At 35.9% G+C, this 21,278-nt stretch overlaps 1 protein-coding gene across 4 annotated transcripts in view; it reads right to left on the bottom strand.

Annotated features, from left to right (window-relative positions):
- ERICH3 (glutamate rich 3) overlaps positions 1–21,278 on the bottom strand; it is a 113,424-nt gene that overhangs the window by 66,561 nt on the left and 25,585 nt on the right. For 2 of the 4 annotated variants that reach the window (XM_007978286.3, XM_038001778.2), the window contains exons 4-7: positions 17,898–17,969; positions 16,192–16,320; positions 11,137–11,295; positions 6,207–6,422 (exon numbers count right to left, since the gene is read on the bottom strand). In XM_007978286.3, the coding sequence (XP_007976477.3) occupies positions 6,207–6,422; positions 11,137–11,295; positions 16,192–16,320; positions 17,898–17,969 (576 nt within the window). Of the gene's footprint in view, positions 1–6,206; positions 6,423–11,136; positions 11,296–16,191; positions 16,321–17,897; positions 17,970–21,278 lie in introns of those variants that run through there. The other 2 variants (XM_038001781.2, XM_073007207.1) reach the window with 2 other exon arrangements.

Here is a 21,278-nt window from a genome sequence, read left to right as displayed (position 1 = left end):
GAAGAAGAAATTACAGATTTTGAGGCCAAATTACAGGACAAAAGTTTGTGCTTTAAGAGAAATAAGGCAACTGAATGAAGAAACTGACTTAAGTTGTAACCATGTTGAATTTGAGGAGCAGTAAGACCTATCAATTGGGCATCTGTAATTGCACAGGGCTCATTTGGTACCTAGGAGGTAGATAGGGGGCTTTCATGGAAAAGTCCCAAACTAGTATCATAAACTTTTTGCCCTCTCTTTCAAAAAATGTACAAAAAATAAAAGCAAACTTTGTTATTGGTTTTTAAAATAGATAAACATAACCATTAAGTAGGCTCTTATTTGGAAGCCTGTACTTTCACTTTTATAAAAGCTATATATGAAACTATCCGCATTTTAGCAGGCTTCTGTGTAGAGTAGGTGACTGGTAAGGTTAGACTACCTCGATCTGAATGGGAACACAAAAGTCTGGAGGTAGTGACGTAAACCTTAGTGCAAAATGTAACTAGTCTCATGGATTCTGTAAATGTAGTACAAAGCTCTGAAGGTGCTAGAGCAAAACAGGACAAAGCAGCAGAGTCCAGAGACAACTTGCTGGACTGTGAGTCTTAACACACCTTGTCATTTGGCTCTACTGATCATGTCCAGAGACATGAATTACAGAAGCCAGAAACCATGTTGTTCTACACATTCATAGAGAAGCAGGTGGTGGCTACCAGCAAGCCACATTTCATCGCTTTTTACTCTCTTTCCTTTTTTTAAGAGCCTTTAAAAGATTCTTTGGTGGATGGTAGCCATAAAACGAAAGATGGATTTATGTGTAAATTAGTCACAATAGCCATCTCCCCTTAAATTAATCTTTTCTGTATCTAAATAAACTAAACTCAAGTATTAATGTAAAAGTGTGTGACTCTCCTCAGTGAGTCAATTTTACTCTATGCCTAAGAATCAGGGCTAGAGTCAACTCCAACAGACATCTAGCATGAAATCATGTGTGAAGATGACTACATCTTGAATAGAAAAACAAGTGTAAAGGCTGAAGCCTATAGGGATGGGTAGATTTATGGGTGAAGATGAAAAGGAATCACAAAGGAGTAGGACAAGACGTAAAAGGAGACAGCAAGGAAGCATGAAAACAAAATGCCGTGGAAGGCAAGAGAGGAGAGGTTTTAGGAAGAGGCACTTAATAGCATAAAATTCTACAAAGAAATGTCATGGCAAATTTAAAAAAAAAAACTAAGATGGTAGAAATAAGGCTAAATATATCACTAAAGAAAATAACTATACTTGGACTAAACTCATGTATTAATAGAACAGGGATTCTCAGATTGAATCAAACACAATCCACCCCTATGCTACATAAACATATTTAAAGTCTAAAGTTTAAAACTAAAGACACCAAAAGACTAAGAGTGAAAGGAATATATACACACATATGCATATACACACACATACATATGTGCATATACACAGTTGACCCTTGAACAACACGGATTTGAACCACGTGGGTCCACATATATGCAGATTTTTTCAATAAACATATTGGAAAATTCTTTGGAGATTTACAACAATTTGAAAGACTTGAAGACAAACTGTATAGCAAGAAATATTTTGAAAAATAAGAAAAAGGTATGTTATGAATGCATAAAATATATGTAGATGCTAGTCTGTTTTATCATTTACTACCATAAAATACATACAAATCTATTATAAAAAGTTAAGATTTATCAAAACTTACACATACACTTAACAGACCATGCATGGTGCCATTTACAATTAAGATAAATGTAAACAAATATAAAGACGCAGTATTAAATCATAACTGCATAAAATTAACTGCAGTACATACTATACTGCTGTAATAATTTCATAGGCACCTTCTGTTGCTATTGTAGTGAGCTCAAGTGTTGCAAGTATCCACTTAAAATGCCATGTGACACTAGTCATGTCCACATGAGCAATTCATCTCTTTAGTAAATCATCCATCAGAGTAAAAAGTAGTCTCTCAAAGTTCTTACATATTTTTCACTGTGTTTAGCAAAATACTGTAAACACTGAATAACATCATGGGACTCAACAAAGTTTTACTGGTGAAGCTAGAAGCATTCCAAGAAGCAAAGTCATGACATTACAAGAAAAGATTGAATTGAATTCTCTAGCTGAGATTGCTCATAGGTGGAGGATTCATTTTATAAAAGAAGACATAACTTATGGTATTGATAAATACAGTACAGTACTATAAAGGTAATCTCTCTTATTTATAGTTTTCCTAATAACATTTTCTTTTCTCTAACTTAACTTTGTAAGAATACAGTATATAATACAAATAGCATACAAAATATGTGTTAATTGAATATTTATGTTATTGGTAAGGCTTCCAGTCAACAGTAGGTTATAAGTAGTTAAGTTTTGGGGGAGTCAAAGTTTATACACAAATTTTCAACTGTGCAGAGTAATGACATCCCTAACCCCCATGTTATTCAAATGTCAACTCTCCATATACAGTACACACACACACACACTCACACATACAAAGACACACACACACTAATCTAAAGAAAATAAGAAGTATTATTAGACAAAATAGATTTTAAGACAAAAAGTAATATGACAAAAAGGATCTCCTCACCAGTAAGATTAAAATAATCTTAAGTCTGAGAGCATATAAGAAGATTTTCTAAACATATACAAAACAGAACTTGGCATAATTACAAAGACAAATTGACAAATCCATAATTATAGAGAATGGATTTTCATTATAACTCAAGAACTAAGAGATGAAACACATAAAAAGTCTACAAATATAAAAATATGAGTAACATGCTTAACATTTATCTATTGGACATTTATAGAACCCTAATTCCAACATTTAAAGAATATGATTCTTTCCCAAAACTGAACATATATTAGCTCACAAAGCAAGTCTCCACAAATACCAAGGAGTTAAAATCATACAGATCAAGAATAAGATGCATTTTAAAAGCAGCATTCAGTGAACACAAAAGGAGTTCTTAGAACTGAAACATGGCAGGAGAAAAAACTCAGTAGAATGTGTGGAAGATAAAATTGAAAAAACCTCTCAGCAAGTAGAACAAAAAGACAAAGAGGTAGAAAGTAGGAGAGAAAAGCTAAGAATCTTAGAGCATCAGTCTAGTAGTTCTAACATTCCCAAAATAGAGATTCCAAAAAGAGAGAAAAAAGGTTTTCTTTCTTGGGGGGAAAAAAAAAGAGTAAGTCAGACTGAAGCCCTGTGACTCAGGAGACAGACATGATAAGGCCTGTCAAAGCCAGCATGCCTGCTGACACCATGCTGTGCTTCTAACCTGAATGCAGAATCCCAGGGGAACCTGGCTCAGATGCTTATTTGTGCTTCACTTGTCATGACCCTGGGTTGAAGAAGCTGCTGCTCCCTCCTCCATGCCCAGCTACAGAAGCCCATTCCCCTGGTCATTTTCTTGCTGGACATCCAGTGACTGACTCACACTAGGACCTCACCAGAAACCTTGACACATTCGTGACCTGACCACTCTGACTTCCCCAGAAGGGGCTTTTAAAACTGTTTAAAAACCAAACCCAGACTGTGACCCAAAGATTCTATTCAGCTTGTTTTCTTCTAGAAATCGTGTCCTTTCATTACAATGCTAGGTTTGAGCTTATTTCTGAAGTTTTGTGCATATAAGCGATAGAACTCTAAAGAAAAGCAGGGACATAGTTCACAGAGAAGTCAGTGTGGCGGTTGCTCTGGAAAAAAGAATGATGGGGCAGGAAAAAGGGGGCTCCTGCATAATATGATAGTAGAGTTCATTGTGAAGATGTAGTGAGTGCATGGTGCTTGCTTGGTTATTGTTGTTGAACTTGTATATATAGATAAGACTTTATATATTCTTGTGGCTTGTGAGACATTTAAACTTGTTTTTTTAAAGAGCATGAACAGGTAGAATGTACCCCAGTGTTACATTTTAACATCAGAAAATCAAATCCTGCCACCCAAGTGTTTGAGAATGAGGAGTAAGTCACTGTTTTTGCTAAGTGTGAGCCACACCTTTGGAGAGCATGTTCATTGGCCAGGTGGAAACCAATGCCAGCATGCAGAGTGAAAAATTAAGTGAGTGGATGTGGTAGATTCTATTATTGTTGTAAATATTTACCACCCTTTTCTGTTAGAGACTGATACTTCCTACTCCGAGGTCAGTCTTGGTCAAGGGCTTGCCAAATGGCATTCCAGTGTAAGTGACATGTGCCACTCCTGAGTGGAACCTTAAAAACATTCTGTGGTTCTGTTGCCCATGAGGCCAACATACTCCAGACTCTTTCATTCTGAGCTGTTTCTCCAGTCTGGGTCCCAGAATTACAGCTGACCAACAGTAGATAAGATTGTGAGCAAGTAGATAAGACCAACAGTAGATAAGATTGTGAGCAAGAATATTGTTGTAAGTTGAGTTGCCTGGGGTTGTTAGACTAAGCTCCAGTAAAAGGCTCTATAGAGAACTTACTAATGAAGAACAGGATAAAACAGAAGTCTAAGGTTACATCATGTGAGGAAAGAATTTGCTCCTTTATCTAAGGCCTGGATATGTTGAGAGACAGAGATGAATATTAGAGGACGGTGGCAAATCCAAATTAGAGAGAATGACAGATAATACGAAGTACCACCAACAGTGAAAGAGTATCTTATCAAAGACACAGGGCAAGGTGGGCCTTGGGGATGAGAGAGAAAACAATCTGTCAAAGACAGCAACAAAGGGAGAGAATTGGTAAAAGTAGAGTTGAAAGAAGGAAATTCAAGCAAGTAGGAAGAAGATGGTCCCCTTCTTTTGAGAAGGTTAGAGGTAAGGACAGCTGCTGGGAGTGAGATGTGGACATGGGGTGAATAAGGGTCCTGAAAGTGAGGTTGATTTTTAAGAATCTATGTGCATGCTGACACTTCATTTCCTGATGGTCAGCCAGTGAAATGTTAACCCAGCTTATTTGCCAATCACAAAACTTTCATTTAATTGCTATTGGTTGTATATTTAACGCAATAAAAATGAAGAGCTATTTTGCTTTCTTACTAGCTTGTATGTTTATAAAGTCCAACAGGCCTTAAAACTGTTTCTTCTACTAGTATTTTGAGGAAATGAGTACAACAAACTGTAATCTCTTCAAAGAACACCGAAATAATTTTTTCTAGGTATGATATAGTAATTTGCCATAAATTGTTAAAAATAAACTATATTGGCCGGGCGCGGTGGCTCAAGCCTGTAATCCCAGCACTTTGGGAGGCCGAGATGGGCGGAACACGAGGTCAGGAGATCGAGACCATCCTGGCTAACACGGTGAAACCCCGTCTCTACTAAAAAATACAAAAAACTAGGCCGGGCGCGGTGGCTCAAGCCTGTAATCCCAGCACTTTGGGAGGCCGAGACGGGTGGATCACGAGGTCAGGAGATCGAGACCATCCTGGCTAACACGGTGAAACCCCGTCTCTACTAAAAACACAAAAAACTAGCCGGGCGAGGTGGCGGGCGCCTGTAGTCCTCGCTACTCGGGAGGCTGAGGCAGGAGAATGGCGTAAACCCGGGAGGCGGAGCTTGCAGTGAGCTGAGATCTGGCCACTGCACTCCAGCCCGGGCGACAGAGCAAGACTCCGTCTCAAAAAAAAAAAAAAAAAAACAAAAACAAAAAAAAAACAAAAAACTAGCTGGGCGAGGTGTCAGGCACCTGTAGTCCCAGCTACACGGGAGGCTGAGGCAGGAGAATGGCGTAAACCTGGGAGGCGGAGCTTGCGGTGAGCTGAGATCCGGCCACCGCACTCCAGCCCAGGCGACAGAGCAACACTCCGTCTCAAAAAAAAAAAAAAAAAAAAAAAAAAAACTATATTATGTTTTTTAGGTATATCAAGGTTTCTCAATTTTTACAAATTAGATGTTAAGATACTTCTAACAACATGTGATTGAATCGGTGCATTTAAGGAAATAAATGATTTGGACATACGTATTGTTCGAATTAAATTTGACCACAAAAGTTGTTAAATCTTTTATTATTAATTTTGCTAAACTCATTATGCAACTGAACTACTCAAGTCTTTGGTTTCAGGTTCATTCAAGCTTACTTATAAAATTGTATTTCTTTACACAGAATATTTTGCATGCAATTTCCTCCACATTCTTTTACTGTAAACCTAGAAATCTAATAGTGCAATGTAATCTGTGATGAATTAATAAAAGAAAAATGTGTTCCATAATTACCCTGGTCAAAAGAGGTTCTAAGCCATTTGGAGCAGTGGTTGGACGAAATCTTCTCCTTCTCCATGTTTCAGATCTATTTTCTCTTGTGATTTTCCCATTTGGGGGTGGTGGAGGAGGAATAGGCATCATGTAACTGTTAATGTTTGGAAGTTGATATGAATTCATTCTCTGTGAATTGCCTATGGAGTTCCTGAACTTCATCACTGCCTTCTTGCCCTGTAATCATATTTCATCACATAAGAAGCAATGAAACAGAATCAGTGACTCAGTGTAACCCAAATTTAAAGACAAGCCTAAATGATTGACATTGCATGCAAACACAACTGATATCAATAGACAAACTCAAAACATTCCAGTCTGCTGAAAAATGACACTTTGTAGCATCTGCAGCAAATTAAATATTCATAAAATTCTAACCTTATGTGGTATATTTTTTAAATAACATAAAGTGATGACTTTTTATAGTACTTTTGGGGTTTTTCTTCAACAATCCATTAAATCCAACACAATTAAACAATTTAAAATCAAGAAGTTTGAAGTGTTGTGCTTTAAAGCAGAGCTTTAGCCCACTTTGCAATAGGAAATTAGTACTTTTCTCATATTCTGATTTCAAGCATCTAGGTATTAGAATATGCAGGGTTTGCAAAGCTATAAACAAACTGGCATGTACTGTTTAGCATAAATAACTCATGTACTATTTAGAGTAAATTATTACCACATTTACAGAGGGAGCATTAAAATATTTATCAAAATTTTAAGGTACATACCCTTTGACCTAGAAATTCTAGTGGTAGGAATAAATCCTACACCAATAACCATACAAGTTTACTAATATAAATGTGTGTAAGGATACATATACACACATACACACACACACACACATATATATATAAGGAAGTTAGTCACACAAAATGTAACATCATATAAGTCCATCAATAGGAGGGTGTTTAACTAAATCTTGCTTTGTTCATATGATAGATCTCACTAGGCTTAAACAAAAATAACATGAATCTATTTATCCTGAAATTAAAAGGTTCATATGGTATGACCATAAATTTCTTTTAAATAATTTATGTGTGAATTCTGATTAAAAACAACAATGACTGAAAAAAATTGAATGTGGGGCTGCCTTTAGGGATATACCTTCATACTGTTTTAGAGTTTAATCAGCATGTATTATTTTAATCATTAAAAAACACCAAAGGTATAGTCAATAATTACATTTGTCAGGTATAAGTGAGTCACTGAATTTTCACAAATTGGTAATTTTTGTGTACCTGAGGTAGTTTTCCAAATTTTAAGGAATATTTAAGTAGATTTATATATTTTGCAAAAATTTACTTATATTTCTAAAATATCAATTTATATTGTACTTATGTTTATTTTGAAATTTCTAATTAATTTTTGACCAACTTAGTTTGTATTTTAAAATGGCTATTGGTGAAAAATTATTTTGTAGAAAGAGAAGTCATTCTCTAAATATCTCTCATTGCTAAATGAGCAAAAGGAACTTATAAGCGAAGGGGATGGATAGCCCATATTTTGATTGAAAAAAGCATATGAACAGAAAGAGATTTAAGTAGATATTCACCAAGGAGTTCACAATTGTTAGAATGGTTGATATTGCATTGTGTCACGTTCTAACTTTGCTTTTCTTATATTTTCCATTTTTTCTGTAATGGAGCATATTTATATTGTAATAAAAAATAAAAGTAAGTAAAAAAATAATAAGGACAAGAAAATCAATGAATCTAGAACTTTTTGAATTTAAGGATTTAAAACAAAATGATTTCTGTGTAGGTATCAATCAATTGCATGCCTTGTTTAGAAATGGTTTATCATTTTTTCAAAAACATTAACATGTTGTTCTTTACCTTGCTTGTTTTAGTTCAACAGCATTGTGGACATCTTTTCATGCCAGTGCAATAATTCTGCTTTATACATTTTTTTTTTTTTTTTTTTTTTTTTTTTTTTTTTTTTTTTTTTTGAGACGGAGTCTCGCTCTGTCACCAGGCTGGAGTACAGTGGCGCGATCTCGGCTCACTGCATGCTCCGCCTCCCGGGTTCAGCCATTCTCCTGCCTCAGCCTCCCGAGTAACCGGGACTATAGGCACCCGCCACCACATCCGGCTAATTTTTTGTATTTTTAGTACAGACAGGGTTTCACCATGTTAGCCAGGATGGTCTCAATCTTGTGACCTTATGATCCGCCCGCCTCGGCCTCTCAAAGTGCTGGGATTACAGGCCTGAGCCACCACTCCCGGCCCCTGCTTTATACTTTTTAAATGTACTTTAATATAACACAACAAGGTAAAACAATACGCTATTACTTAGGCATCTTCCAGTTGTTCGCTATTGCAAATACAACAGTACAAAATATTCTTGAATCTGCTTCTTTATACATATGTGTGTATTCCTAGGATAAATTCCTACTTGTTAAAATGCTTGAGCGTGTTCATTTAAAATGGTGATAGATATTTGCATATTGCCTTCACAAATACTTGTACTAATTTCTACTTCTACCAATGATATATGAGAAACTCTCATTCTAAGGACATTCATTTTCAATCAAGTCATTATTTTTACTCATTTGCATCTCATCCAGTCTGTTTGTGACCAAATCACTTTTGCCTAAATTAAAGACTCTCACTGCTGCTACTTAGCAAAGTTCAACCTACTTCTATCTGTTGTACCTTCAAGTACTTTCAACATGTATATACTTTACTCTTTTAAAAAGCAATAAGAGTTTTCTGAATGCTCACTACATGCTCAGCGCTGTACAGAGTATTATTCTTCTTTAGGAGCTTCTTGTCCGATTTTATATTAAATCATTGTCATCATCAGTGCCATTGAAAAAAATTACAGATAAGACATAATCACAGTATACTTTGTCTGTGAACATTACACTGTAAGCTCCAATAAGTTACTTTTGGCTATCTTGATGCCTAAAGCAGTACCTAGGCCATCGTAAATGCTCAATAAATATTTACTAAATGAAAAGTGAGTTTAGCTAGTTGACATTATTGTGGAATTTATCTCAATCTTGTCAGCACATGAGAGCTACCATTAGCTGCCTGCTCTCAATAACACATACCCCAAAAACTTGAAACAGGAAAAGGCCCTGTAAAGATTCAATTAGTAAATCTATCCAGTGGCTCAGAACAGATTTGAAGAGTCACATTAAAGGAAAAAAAAATTGCTCCCCAGCCAGCAGAGCTTAAATAATACCTGATTGATGGTGTCCACGTATCTAATGGGACAAAGTATTGATCAAAGTAGAATTAATAATTATGGAACTTAAAAACGAATATAATCACCTTGGCAAGCATGGAAAGTACCCATCCGAGTACTATCTAGGGGAGAGGAAATCCTACCCATTGGACTTTGAATATTTCTAGTCCTAATGTCAAAGTTACCGCTGGAGGATAAAGAGGGTTTTAGTCAAAGACTTTTGAGTTTTCTGGTACCTTTGGCTAGCCCATTCCCAAGATGAGACGAGTGTATCAGGCCATCTAGGCCTTATATGATTAACATTCTATTACACTGTATCCCCTCATTCTGATTCCATGCTCACTAGGCAACTTTCTCATTGTGATTTGGCTTCTCATATATGTCTGCCTACTAGGGGATAATGCACTTCTATAAGCTTTGACTATGACATCTCTTGGTGAATAAATAGCTCCTGAATACCATTGAGTTTCCTATTTTTGTTTATTATCTAGGGAAAAATGAGCTTGTTTTGAGTTCGTTTAGTTAGCCTGGACAGTCTCACAAGATGTGACTATTCCCAGACACTGGCTAACACAGGAACTCTCTGGGCCTTCAAAGTGGAGACCAGAGCCTAGAAAGTGTCAAACTAATTGACATATGACTCAACAAGTTCCTGCCCAACTGTAAGTAGTCTTCCCTAGATAAAGCACCACCACTTTTGGATTAATTTCTCTTGGTTTCTAGAAAACTATTATTAAATTAACTGAAATAAGATTTATGAAAAGTGCTTCAGAAACTGAAAAGCACATTAAGTGGATTAATATATTATTATTTTTAGTGTTGTATTTATACTTTTACTGTGAAACACAATCATTTGTCTGAATTAATTTCTTAGTGTCAAGGTTATCTGTCAATTAAAAATAAAAATATCTTAATTTCATGTGTCTTATGTTTCTTAAGAAATGAAACATAATCATTCCTTTGAACATAATGACAATTGTACTCATGTCGCAGGTTTTTTCTTAAGCTGGCAAAATTTTCTTCATGTTAGAAAAATTAACAATACCTTCCAAATTAGTGAATGTACTAATTCTTCCTCCCTATTTAAGTAACTCATATTCCATGGTTACCATAACTCCTTCCTGTGCTCTATTAAATAAGGGAAAATTATCTGAGATATAACCTTGAGAGGGTAGCAGAAACAAGCTCCTATGTGTGATTAACTCAGCATTTTTTAAAGATGGACATTCTTTTCTTTCTATATTCAACCTTCTAAAAGTCAAACTTGAAGCAATTTCATACATTGATGGGAAAGTAAGTCAGCATGCAAATGCAAACCTATTCTTGGAAAGTTTCATTTTCTAGGTTTCATGCATTTAAAATTTGGAGGAAGTCAACACTGGGCCTTTTCTGATAGAAGTCATATCTGGTTCGGAAAAGTTTTCCCCTTTGTTTTTCAATCAGCCTTGTAAACTAATGAGAAATCACCATACATTATTACCAATCTGTTCTTTACTTTTTTGCTCAATGACACAAATTATAGGCCTTCCCATTTGAGTAAGACATAATTAATCACAAGTATGTAGTAAGTATTGTATACATATACAATATAATTTTCACTGTGTAGATTCTAATCTAATATAATACCTTGACCACTATAATTACCTATAATAATCTACTCAAAAATGAAAATATATTTGTTGACAAAAATAACATTTACCCCAATGGGAAACAGAGCTTCGTTTTCCAGCAATGAGGTTTTTGATCTGGACCTCGAAGTTACCTTTGGAACAGTTTCTACTGCAGGGTGACTGGGAAGAGGCTGTAATCGAATTGGAGGCTGCATGTTTCCTGGAGCAGTATATGGTCGAGGGGCTGTCTAGACAATTAAGGGAAAAAATTCCATTTAAATTAGTATCTTGACATGTTTCCAGAACCAATTAATAACCCAATAAATTGCCTAGTGTAATTAATGGTGCCTTTTTACTGAACAGATTAAACTTTAATTATGTCCTTCCATTATACATACCCTTATGACCCAAAGTATTTGTTAAAACATATGGTGTTGAAGTCCTCTACATAACTATATGCCACAATTATAGAGTATTCTAGACAAAGGAGATGTCCTCTGTTACATTCCTGTATTTTTATTCATACTGCAAACTTGCTGACAATAACTAATTTATGCTCTTCATACAATGGCTTTGCTCAATTGAATGTTACGCTGAATAATGTTCCTATTTTAGGGGTCTAAAAGAATATTATTGGAATGGACTCATTTCTGTCTAAATGTCTTCTATATAAACTCTACTCTGAATCTTTTCAGCCTTAAGACTGGTGCTGAAGTAAAAGCGACAGTATAATTCAAACAAAAGAGGAAAGGAAATGCATTGCAATTTATTCAACGGCATCCTTGAAATACTAGGAAAACAAAAATAAAAAAAAATGTAACTGTCAACTTTGGAAAATGTATATAGAATTGGATATGTTTTCTATGCTAGATATTTTCCATTTGTCTCTCTAGATCTACCGTTCACCTTCTCTGGCCTGACCTAGACTTTGGGGGTCACTCCTTTTGGGACTACACTCACTAACCTCAGGATTGCAGCTGGAGTCCACCAGTGAGAGGCACTAGCAGGAGATGAGATTAGGGTCTTTCTTCTCCTTGACTCACCGTGCAGGGTCATAATGGGCCAGGTAGGTCCCTCTACCAAAGTCCACAGCTCCTTCTGGGAAGCCCTCTCCCAGTTACAGGTACTAGCAGCTGGTTCTGGTATCCAATTCCTCTGTTCTCCCATTAGGCCTGGGTGCTGTGGCTTCTGACATGCTGACCCTAGCATGCTTAGCATCCCTAGTTGGATTTCCTTAGCCCTGCCTACTTCTTTGCAAATAGTTTATTAAACACTTTCTGATTACACTGTTTGTTTGAGCCATCTGTCTCCTGCTGAGCCACTGATTGATGCATTTTCTAATCGAGAATGTACTGCAGCAAATGCCAGAAGTGCTAGTATAATGCATTAGAAGTGCCTTTGGGGGCATTGAAAGAATATTGTTAGTTTAGTATAAAGACTAGCAATGTGGCTGGGTGCAGCGGCTCACACCTATAATCCCAACACTTTGGGAGGACAAGGTGGGTACAACACTTGAGCCCAGTAGTTGGAGATTGGCCTGGGCAACACGGTGAAACCTTGTCTCTACAAAAAATCCAAAAATTAGCTGGGTGTGGTGCTGTGCACCAGCTGCTCGGAGTCTGAGGTGGGAGGTCACCTGAACCCAGGCAGGTCAAGGCGGCAGTGAGCTGGGACTGTGCCACTACACTTCAGCCTTGGCCACAGAGTGGGATGCTGTCTTAGAAGAAAAAAAAAAAAAGAAAAATAGGTTAGCAATGTGTCAAAAGTAGAATACATCAGACTTTTGACCCAATTGTTCTAATGCAATAAAATAGTAGAAAGCCTATCAGGAACAGTACATACATATTTAGGTAGGAGGATGAGAAGGATGGTATATAAGTGACTAATGAAAAGCGTTTAATACATTGACTTTAAAGAATGGTGAACAACAAACATTCAGCTCTGGAAAAGTATGTGTAAATACTTCAAAAAATGATGATAAGGCAGCTCCTACTACCAAAAACCAGCCTTAGAAATTAGGCTTAAGAAGCATGCCATATGTTGCTAAATCTCTGATTTTGTTAAGTCAGCATTTATTGAATTTCCACCATAGAAACCGTGAGAACATGAAAAGTATTTTTTAACATCTAATGGCAACACAAAACAACTAGTGTCAAATGAACCACACAAATACTGCCAAACAGACAATAAAATACCTGAGACCGTAACTTAGAAGTAAAAGTTCTTAGAACGTTTAGGGTAAGCCAAGGAGGCTAATACAACTTAAAGTTCCACAAAAGCAGTTGGATTTTATCCAAATGGTAAACAAGAGAAGAAAGTGGATAAGCAGAGAAGAAGGATAAATTTGAACATCCAACCAGGAAGAGAGCTGGTTGTGAGCAAGACCTGGAAAGAGTAGCAAAGATAATATTCCCCAATATCTGTTTTCTTTTTTCCACTGGGAACATGGTTACTATGAATAAAGATGATATTTCCCAGCATCCCTTGCAATTCTGTGTAGAGGTATGCCTCAGTTTTGGCCAATAAGATGTGAGCAGAAGTGACACATGAAACTTCCAGGTCATGTGGTTAGAGAGAAGATATGTGCTCTCACTTTACCCTTCCCTCTGGTTGAAATATCCAAATGGTGATATGCCATCTTGGCTTTTATGGATAAAAGCGATACCCTAAGTCTGGCAGATCAGCAACACAAAAGGAGTCTGGACTCTTGATGACTTCATAGAGTTAAGATAGCATGCCAGCTGAGACTCATGTATATGCTGAGATGGGGAGGAGACCCTTTCGTTTATGCCAATGTTATTACATTTATGGTTTCCATACACAAACCTATATCACAACCAATATGAGAAGCCAAGTGAATTGACTAAAGCAACATTTGGTTTAAAGAAACAAAAAAATAAGCCTATATAGTCCAAAAGGTAAAAGGTCTTAAAACCCAAAAGGAGAAATTAGAATAGAGGTTTCTGAACAAAGGAATCAGATCACCTAAAAGAATTCGTTTGAACTTTGTAAAACAAACATGCCTCAAGGATCTCTCCTGTCAAATAATCCAACTGAACGCAAAAACTTGAAAAATCTATTGTAGAAATTCAAGAGAACAGTTTACTGCAAACTAGAACATGATCTATCGGCTGCTGTGCTCTAAATTTTACTTCCCTACATTTGCATGTAGATATCATTCAGTTAGATGAATGTGGTAGTCAAATGTTTAACTGATTACATTTATCTCTAAAAACAAATCTGCACCATTAACTAACAGCTGTGAGCTACAAATTGTTGTAGTTCACATCAGAAGCCACCTTAAATTCGTTATATTTTAAATTGTGTGTAATATATTTTCTTGGAATAAATATGGCATTGTAGCTTAACATTCTGAAAACCATACCAGAATAGGAATTGAAATTAACTACCTGGTGATTACTCAGCTTAGCTGAGCATTTCTAATTCTTAGTAGATCAGTAGGGGTGAATGTTCCAAGCATATGCAGAATTAGCTGAAATGATTTTCCATAGTTTTAATGGGAGTGGTACAGCTAAAAATCTGTATACTATTTTGAAAGTTTAGGTTACCAAGGGCACTAACATTGTGTTGGATGATTTCCTTATTCACTTAAAAAAGTTAAAAAAGAAAAAAAAATCAATGGCAATATCTCAAAAGGATTATTATCTTTATCTCAGGGACACTTGGAGATCATAAGTCAAATTTAAAGAAGATGTATCCAGATTGGAAAATAAAAAAGGAGGGAGATTTTGATTTCTGTAAAATGGGAACTATTTAATTCCAAGATCACAATAGGTATCACGGTGCAAAAGCAACATCAGGGCGGGCCATGTGAAGAATCCTGGCTTACCAGAGAGAAAGGTTTTTGAAGCTGGTGTCAGTGTTTCCTGTAATTTTAAAATTACTTTTTCACTCCTACCACATTAAGATCTGCTGGATGTATCATAAACTATTTATTGAGGGTGTTCAGCTGGAAAATTGAAAAGAAAGCCTTTCAAGGATTTTTCCTCTCTGAAACAGGTGGGAAGACAGGAAACAGCACGTGATTGTTTCTTTTGTTTCACTCAGGTTAAGCTTTTGAAAGTCTAGTGAATTTGCCATCCAATAAAAGAATTTGTATACATATATATTCAAATCAAACCTGGAAATAGGGTGACAACAAAGGAAAGATGGTTGCTTTTCATCATTTGAGCTGTTCATCAAGAAATGTCAAAACATATTTACCCTTTGAAAAATGTCAAAGCTTAACACTATATGTGATGAACCTACTTCAACAATCTGTGAAAGCATTGCAATTTCTCCATAAATATTTTGCAATTCAGAAAAAGTACATGCTAACAAGGAAATATATTAGGCTATATGAAGCAAGAATAAAGATATAATCAAGCAATTCATTTACAACTTAAACCACCAACCCCCAGCAAATGTTTTACAAATCTTTTCCTGTATCTATATTATTTCAAGGTACTTTACCTTCCCTCAGGCAAACACCACCTTTAGATTAGAAAAGAATCAAACTGGAATAAAATATCACTGTTTAGTTTCTTCGGATAGAATTTCTGTACATTTAATTATTTTTATCTTAGAGTATGTGCGCAGACTTTTAATAAAAGAAGCTCAAATGTTAGTATTTAGCCCAATATTCTATATGGAACCATTGACAATATACAGATAAGGTGGAAGTAGAGGGAACAGCAAGAACAAAATCCAGAGGTCAGAAAATATAGAATATGTTTAGTGGTCCCATTTGGCTGCATTGAAGGATGCTGAAGAGTAATCATGCAGAAAAAAATTTGGAATAGCTAATTTGAGGTCATATGGTTTAAGGTCTTAAATGTCACCTGAGAGTCTGAGCTTTTCTCAGGCCAGGGAAAGTATTTGGGTATATAAGTAATATAAGTAATCAGGACTTTCAGAAAACTAATCTAGCATTCATGAGCAAAATTGATTTGGCAGTAGTGATATTTACTGAAAGTGAGACATTCAGAAGAGATACAGTTGAATAGTTATAAGACTATATTTTCATTCAGTAGGACTGGCAGGGATTATGCAGACATGCTCCCAGAGAGTATCCTTTCTGAGAATAAGAAATAATAAATGAATTGGCTGGGATACTGCATGACAAAGTGTTTAATATTACTCACCAGTGCTAATGGACTGGAATGTCCTTCATCAACCAGAACACTATGGCCACGATTAGTCTTTGGGCCAACTGGTGGGTGGGGAGATAGGATTGGCATGTTATTTTCAACAGACCTTCTTATGTGCTCTCCCTAGAATAAGAAAGCAATTTAGCAAATAGACACAGAGTTAGTAATCTAGGTTAGATTATGCATGACATGTACGAAATACTATATGACTAAAGAAATTCTTTCTCGTTTCTTCCAAGAGTTACTTTTGTTAAGGAGTTAGGTGTGGTGGTAAAAGGCAAGAAATTGAGTCAGCTTTAGTTGTGCTCAAAGAAATAACTGCAAAAGCAGTGTCTCCTCCATTTTAGCAATAATATTTGTTAATTTTAAGCAGATCACTACAAAAGGCATAATGAACTTTACTACTGTGATCAGTAGACTACCAGAAAATAGTACTTTTCTATCTTAGAAAATGAATAATTCCATTAGGCAAAAAGTGTCCCATGTTTTAAAAAATGAGAGCTAAAATATATCTTGTGCCAAATTCAGTAATAAAGTGAAAACTGTTCAAATAAAAATCATATGAAGAGGCACAAGGGTAGCAAATCTCTGACAATGCTACAATATGCCCATGTACTTCCTTTAGTGGGTCTGGCTACCTGGGCAAGGGTGAATAACACATAGCAACTTTTCCTGCTTCATGCAGTGTGAGTGACTCTAATTTTTCCAGTAACCACATTTTTTCCATCAACATTTCAGCAGATAAATTATAGAATCTATGACTTAGTCCCTGATGTAGGGCAATATTGGCAAAACTGGATTAACCACAAATCTCTACACACCAACTCTTTGATCTTGAAAAACTGACCCATCCTCTGTCATTTGAAAACATTTTTGTAACAAAATTATCTTCTCACCCTGATAAACTAGACCTGAGTCCATCAGGCAAGGGTGAAAAATTACTGTCTTTTATGACAAGTTATTCTACAGAAGCTTTACAAATATTCATCAGTTCGTGAAACGTATCTGAGGCCACATATTTGTAATACCACAGTACACAGAAAATTAAGAACAACATGTGATTACGAATGACTTCAGAAATTGAGTAAAACTGCCAACCTAAATGGAAATTTTGAATTTAACTGAATATCTCATCTCTTGATTCAAGTTTATATTTCCTGAGTTCACTGCAAAGAAGATATATTTAAAAATAGAAAACAAGGAATTTTAAAATGCCTTTTACAAAATCTACACTTTATCATGCTTTCTTTTGCTAATGAGGATCCTTTCCACCATATATTTCCAAGGGTCACATTCAAATGAAAATGTGTCATAGTATCATTCTTAAAAAGCCCTTTTTACCATCAGGTTGGAAACATTACCATCCATTTTTACCTTCTTAAGACACAAACAAAAATCCCTTGCCCTCTATCACAAGAATATATAAAAGCAAAATTTCAGGAACATTTTCAAGTTTGTCTTTGAAAGGTTTGTGCCTCATTACAATTTATTTTGTACAAACAGCTTCTATTTTTGTCACAATCTTCTGTAATAGTGATGGCTAAAGTGTAGGCTTGGTTGAACCATCATTGACTTCAACTATGTTTTACCCAAAAGTAAAGTGTCCCAGGGAACTAGAATCATAGTTTCACTGTATTTTTATGTTTTTTTAAATCATAAAATAATACTATGAAGTAAAAGACAGTTATATAACTCCTTACCTTAAACATCTGGATTCGCTCCTTCCTAGCTAAAGTCTCCAATTTCTTTTTTATTTCAAGCTGATGGTAACGCTAAGCATACAGGAAAGAATAAAGGAGAGAATCATATCGGTTATAGCAACGACCAGTTTACAGAAAAATAATTCCAACAGCTAACTATATTCTCAATTACCCCTCTTGTCATTGAAATGGAGAAGAATCATCTGCATCAGTGCACAAGTGGGAATATAAATTGGTGCAACTATTTGGAAATTCAATTTTCAACATATATTAGGCAGTTAAAAGTGTTCATAACCTTTAACCCTTAAATTTCATTTCTGAACCTGTGGGAAATCTAAGTAATTTTTTAAAATGTCTTATGCACAAAGATGCTATCTGAAAATTTTTTTTTTCCTTTTACTTTAAGGTAAAAGAAAATGCAGAAACAATATAGACTATAAAGAGAATGGTTATATTTCTGGCACATCCATATGATGGAATAAAATATAATTGATCATTTAAATAATGGTTCATACAGATCATTAAATAAGGTTCATACAGATTCTGTTTAAAAAGATGGACAACGCACCTAATGCAGGATAAAAGCAGGATACAGAATTTCACAGAAATACAATTTAATTTATCAAGCTCTTATTGTGTGTCTGTCCCTGTGCTAGGAAGATGTTTCACATACATTTTCTTCTTGAACAACTCTAATTGCCAAGCCACCCTATTTTACAAACAAAAACACTGAGGCAGAGGATAATGAACTTGCCCCAGGTCATATACCCAGCCAGTGGAGGAGCTGTAATTTCAGCCTTGGCCTATCTGACACTAACTTCCTGTTTTTTGCTTGTTTTTTCACAAAACCTTGTTGTCCCTGTCACAACATAGTATGAGTTTACTAAGGTAAAAATATGAATAGAAAAGAGACTAGAAAGAAATGGATGTTAACAGCAGTTGTCTCTGAAGGAGGAATTGTATATAATTATTTTCCTTTTTTATGCTTTCCCCCCCAAGTTTTTGTAATATATTATTCTACAATTTTAAAATAAGCCTCACATAAAAATAATCCATTTAAAAGGCAAATTGAAATTAATTAGACATATTCGAGAGTGTTTTATTCATTGGCCCTTTGAAAAAATGTTTCGCCTCTGTTCTTGGTTCCCTCCTACTGCCTTAGGAGCCCTGCAGACTCAATAATTCCCTATCATCAACCCTCTTCTTAACACTTCCCTTTCCTCTCTCTCTTCCTCTGATCTCCTACCCACTTATTATCAAACTGTTCAACTCACTATCAACCTTTTTCCACCTTCCATTTATTCCCATCTCACTGTAGTCATCCACATCGACTGACTTGCCACTTCCCTACTGCTGAAACTACTTTTGCCAAGTCCACCAATGTTTTTGTCTTCTGGGTCAAACCTAATTTCCCTTTGTTTCCCCAGTGCTCATCATTTTTAACCATTCTGCAGCTTGTGAGAATCTTCCCGCTTCCAGGACACCATTCTAACAGGCATGTTTGTGACCACTTGAAGGTTCCTTTTCAGCCCATGCTGTTGTTCTTGATCTCCTGCAGTGCACATACCTCCAACCAGGTGAGAAACTCTTTCTTCTGAGCTCTTTCTTCTCCCTCACTCCTTCGCATTCAGTCAGCTTAAATCTTTCTCCCACTTCAGCTTCTCTGTAGACAGCTGCATCTCCCAGCACTACCACTACTGCTATTAGCCTACACCCTTCGGCAATAGCTTCCTAATTGACCTCCCACCTCCAATCTTTTCCAGCTCATTAATCCATCTTCCACATTTTTAGCAACATCATCTTTCTAAAACAGCTCTGCTCATTTCTTTTACTCCCCTGCTGAAAAACATTTCATCGCCTCATCACCTACACCCCAAAGTTACTTGAGAATTTAAGGCTCTCCAGAGACTGGGTACCAACTTGTGGGAGTGTGTCACTTTTTGCCACTCCTGCCAACTGACCCACTGTGCAGTCTGGCCTCAGTGAGGGTTCCTTTCCATCTACTATGTCCTTTCACACCTCTGTAATTTCTGAGGTCTAGAGCACCTTTTCCACGTTTTCACAGGAACCCTCACTCAGTCTTCAAACAGCAAGGCCTCTGTTCAGCTTCCTCTGACTCCCACAGAGAAAAGTCATCCTTCTCTTCTTTTCTGAGCTCACTCTATTTGTTCCTCTTCTCTAGCACTTAGTCACATTCTACAGTATTTTTTTAAATCCTACCTTGCAGCTTCAACACAGAGCCTCATACTGGCACATGGTAGTCTGCAGTTATGGCTTGTTGCATGAGTGAATGCATGAATGTGAATACAGCAGTATTAGCAAGGAGCATCAGCATAAAGTAAATGTGAGACAGATGTGACAATTTAAAGATAAATAGTTTGCTCTATTATATTTATATATGATTTATTCTATTATGTAACAATTATATTATTTAATATATTACATATTAACATTTATCTAAAATATTTATTCAGAACTAGGAATCCACAAAGATTTAAATAATAGCATATTCAACAGTTATGATGTGTCAGAATGTGTTAAGTGAGATTTTGAAAAACTAGACTTCAAGGATTAAGGCTAACAGAGAACTCAGTGCCTGTGGGGTAAATTTGAAACAAGGTGTTAATTTTATGCTGTACTATTTATTGTTTTCACAGAAAAATTACAGCTAATACTTTTATAAGCAAGAATTTAGGGCCACAAACAACAATTCTATGTAATGCACGGTCATGATATGAAGCACAAAGTAAATTCCTAAATGAACAGATCATACACATCTTAAGTGAACACTTCATCTACCTAATGCAGCATAATAACAAATATTTTCAGTGGCACTAGACTTAATATTGGTTTACTGATGATTCTACAGTTGTTCATAAATGTTTACTGCACTCACAGGTCAATGGTTTATGAGCCAAGTTTTCTGATTTACTGCTTGTATGGTCAAGCCAAGAAGCGACATGCTTTTTCACAGAGATTAAAATGGTGTTGATGCTTGAAACTTCAAGTTCCATGGAGCAAGGCTGAAATAATTTATCAATTAGCTAGATATCCCACTAAGATGCCCTGTCAGATTAAAAAAATATATTGTTGATGCTTGGTTTGTGCATCTATGTTGACCAGCGTGGCCTACGGTAGAAGGGACAGCAGATGTTAAAATGCCTATTCCTTGAAATGTAACATACGGCTGAGCTTCAGAGCCTTAAAAGAATAACGGATTTGAAATACTTCATGGCAATGGAATTACTGATATTTAAACAGATGTCACTTTTTTCAGCAAATGGAAATTGAGGTACAGATGGTGAGGGCTGGTATGTTTTAGAGTAGCCATTGTGAATGAAAAATCTACATTTGGAAAATTAAATATCACAAAATATATAA

The sequence above is a fragment of the Chlorocebus sabaeus genome, chromosome 20 (genome assembly GCF_047675955.1).
Source record: "Chlorocebus sabaeus isolate Y175 chromosome 20, mChlSab1.0.hap1, whole genome shotgun sequence".
In the NCBI taxonomy this organism is placed as follows: Eukaryota; Metazoa; Chordata; class Mammalia; order Primates; family Cercopithecidae; genus Chlorocebus; species Chlorocebus sabaeus.
Note: the sequence above shows the minus strand (reverse complement) of the source record. Positions and strands in the feature narration are given on the sequence as shown.